At 39.3% G+C, this 3,276-nt stretch overlaps 1 protein-coding gene across 1 annotated transcript; it reads left to right on the forward strand.

The window, feature by feature from the left end:
• The first annotated feature begins 209 nt into the window (after positions 1 to 209).
• Positions 210 to 2,519, forward strand: nfil3-4 (nuclear factor, interleukin 3 regulated, member 4). The gene has a single exon (XM_077226490.1). It carries the CDS (start codon positions 308 to 310, stop codon positions 1,091 to 1,093), a length of 786 nt encoding a protein of 261 aa, XP_077082605.1. The 5' UTR covers positions 210 to 307; the 3' UTR covers positions 1,094 to 2,519.
• Positions 2,520 to 3,276: the final 757 nt, after the last annotated feature.

Here is a 3,276-nt window from a genome sequence, read left to right on the forward strand (position 1 = left end):
ACACAGTTTTAGGTTCAGCTGTGTGGCATCTGTAACCAAACTGGTCTCTAGTACGTAAAAGCCAAGAATTTCAACAGAAATTGCTTTGCGATGACACTAATATGCGATGACTGTAATCTGACACACAAATGAACCAACAAGACCACCTGCAAAGGAAATAACTCTGATCTTTCATTATAGGTAAACCTCCTGTTGACAGCATGACTGAGAAGTGGGACTAACATCTGACTAAATTCAAACACCACACACAGAGAGAGAGCAGGTGCATCTTGCGTGAAACCAATCAGAAAAGTCCTAACCTGTGAAAATGGAGTCCGCATTCTCACGGATGAGATGGGAAACTGATGGAGAGGCCGAAGAGATCTCCTTGAGAGGTTTGGGATTGCGTCGCAAACGGGAGTTCATACCCGAGGACAGGAAAGACGCAACTTACTGGGAGAAACGTCGCAAGAACAACGAAGCGGCGAAGCGCTCGCGAGAGAAAAGAAGGGTCAATGACTACGTATTGGAGAATCGTTTGGTTTCATTGAGCGAGGAAAATGCTCGTCTACGATCTGAGCTGCTGGCTCTAAAGCTTCGGTACGGTTTGCTCAACACTGGAGCCACCTACTCCTCGTCTCAAAGAGCTCTCTCTCATCTTTGCTCATACGCCCCGCAACCTCTGGTTTCTTGCCCAGACAAAGATCTCTACTGGGGTAGAAGGCAAGACAGTGAGGCTTCCAATCTATCTGGGAAACAACAAGCACCCGTCTGTCTGGGTACCCACCCCGGGTCGGCATTCCTTCCCACGCAGCCTATGGCCATACGAAGAAATCACCCATACTTCCTAGACTTCCCCACCCTCCATTCCCCTACAGCTACACCTTTACTCTTTCCACCGCACCTCGCCCCAGCAACAGCACCTTGGGGAGGACGGCCTCTGCTCCAACCAGGGAGTCAGAGGACCTTGTCGGACGACGAGGGTGAGCAGCAAGTGCCGGCGGATTCTAGCACTGCCCTTCCTCATAAACTAAGACTGAAGTCTCAAAACTCACAGCGCAAAGACAATAGAGCTAAATCCGCATCTCCTATTCCAGCATACATGTCAGATTGAAATCAAACTCTAGGCTAAAATGGCTCAGCAGTTATGAATCATCCTACACATTTGTGGTAAACAAACTTGGCTATATTCCAGTAAGTTTGTAAACCATTTGATAAGAAAAATACTTCTTTGATCAAAAGGTCACACATTCAGATATAGTTTCAAAAATGTATTTTGAAGAGTCAATATTTCCATCATTGAGGTGGAAAGAGGCTAACTTTAATTGGGATAATGACACAATTTTTTTTTCTTTTTTGGTGCTTGAAATGTTCAACCTCTTTTTTACCTTTAGTATAGACATGAAAGTAGAGAAGAGAAGGAGAATAGGATCAGGATTTGACCTAGGTCAGACTCAAACAGGAGTCCTTTTGATCCTACAGTTCTGACGTCAAAGGGACATTTTCGCACTTGGCAGATTTTTTAAGTGACTTACAATGCATTCAAAATATGCATTTGATCATTTCATGCATTCACTGGGAATCGCACCCATGAACTTTGCATTGCTTGTGCATTCTATTACTGTTTGAGCTACAGAAATTTTGTAATGTTCATTTTTGAGGCCCTTAAACAGAAAAACAAATTGGTCATCTGTGACTGTGCCCAAAACAATTGTTTGCTTGCTACTCAAATTTAAAGCTGTCATAACACAATATGTAGCCTGTATTTTTGTTAAACATATATATATTTTTTTAACATATTATGAGTTCTTTTTTAAGTTTAAAGGGGACTTATTATGCCCCTTTTTACAAAATGAAATATACAGTTGTCCCCATGCAAAATGTGTCTGTAAAGTTTCAGTTCAAAATACCCCACATATCATTTATTATACCATAAATTATACCATATTGCAAAAAAAATTCAGTTTCAGTTTTTTCATTAGCAATGTTAGCAACGACAGTGGATGACAAACCATTAGCTGTGATGCTAATTAACAAGGAGGATATCTAAAACCTTGTGGCATTGACTGACCAGCTCATTTTCATTTTATGAAAATAAAATGAACAGTATATGAATACAGTTGAGTACAGCTGTACATATGAGTACAGTTTATGAATGTAGAACACTTTTGCTTGCATGTAATTTTAGGTTCACGACTCAATAGTGAAATATTGAAAGTATATAGAAAGATGTACAGTAAAAATAAAAGATTTGCCTTTAACATTAGGTCATTGATCTTTTTCACAATCTTAACGGATTACAACAGCCAAATATACAAGTTGGGATCCAGAATACAGTTTATATCCTGTTTATCAGTATAATCATTTATCATTGAACCCGTGCTAGTGTTGTACGCTAAAGTGAGGTATAGTTAAAATATTTTGAACACATTTTTACAAAGATTCATTTATATTTTATACAACATTTTTCACATTGCATTATGCTGTACGATCTTCCGTTTTTTCCCCTTTTTCAAAATAAAGTGCAAATGAAAATCTCAGCTTTTTGACCATTTATTTATTATAAGCATCATAGCAGATGTCAGTCACGCCACTGAACAGAGAATAAATGATCATAATACACAGTGAGAATGACTTTCTCTTGATTTTTGTCCTCTGTGCGAGTTGTGTAGCTTGCTTCTGGTTACAGGCTGAAGGACTCCACAGGGGCTGCTGCGGTTTATGAGTGTGAAAGGGGGGGGGTGCAAACTAAGTTTCAGTGGCATGTAAGGGTTGGAAAGGTGGAGAGGGGGTTTCTCAGCACTAATGAGTCACCTTTAATGATCAATCATGATGTCTACAGAATATACGCCGCAAACTGCAAGGTGAGGAGAGCGAGCAGCAGTCTGCTAGTTAACCCTAAAGCAAGCTAGTGATTCAGTGACTTGCATAACAAGCCTGACACAAAGTAATCTTACATAACTACGACTTTTTTTTAATGAACCGAAGTGGTTTTTAAAACTGGATTAGCATACTCTCATACGCTCTGTCTTCACAGTTAAAAGTTCTTCATTTGTTCTTTTTTTCGGCTGTAACCACCTGAGAGATGAAGGGAGAAAAGTACAATGAAGAAATAGGAAGTTAAAAGTATATTGTCTTTGTCTTTCACATTTGTAAACCACATCCTCTAGTGAAAATTAACTCAGTGTAGCAAGAGTACAAGATCTAGTTGTTTTTGTGAATTTTTTTATTGTTGAAAATCTATTTTAGACAGATCTTTGACCCAATAGTAGCATACCTAAATGGTGCTAGCATTAA

Source organism: Siphateles boraxobius, unplaced genomic scaffold (genome assembly GCF_051911475.1).
Source record: "Siphateles boraxobius isolate OS27281-9 unplaced genomic scaffold, OSU_SipBor_1 13, whole genome shotgun sequence".
In the NCBI taxonomy this organism is placed as follows: Eukaryota; Metazoa; Chordata; class Actinopteri; order Cypriniformes; family Leuciscidae; genus Siphateles; species Siphateles boraxobius.

Coding starts and splice junctions, on each gene's coding strand:
- nfil3-4 (XM_077226490.1), top strand. CDS start 308: ATGGAGTCCGCATTCTCACGGATGAGATGGGAAACTGATGGAGAGGCC.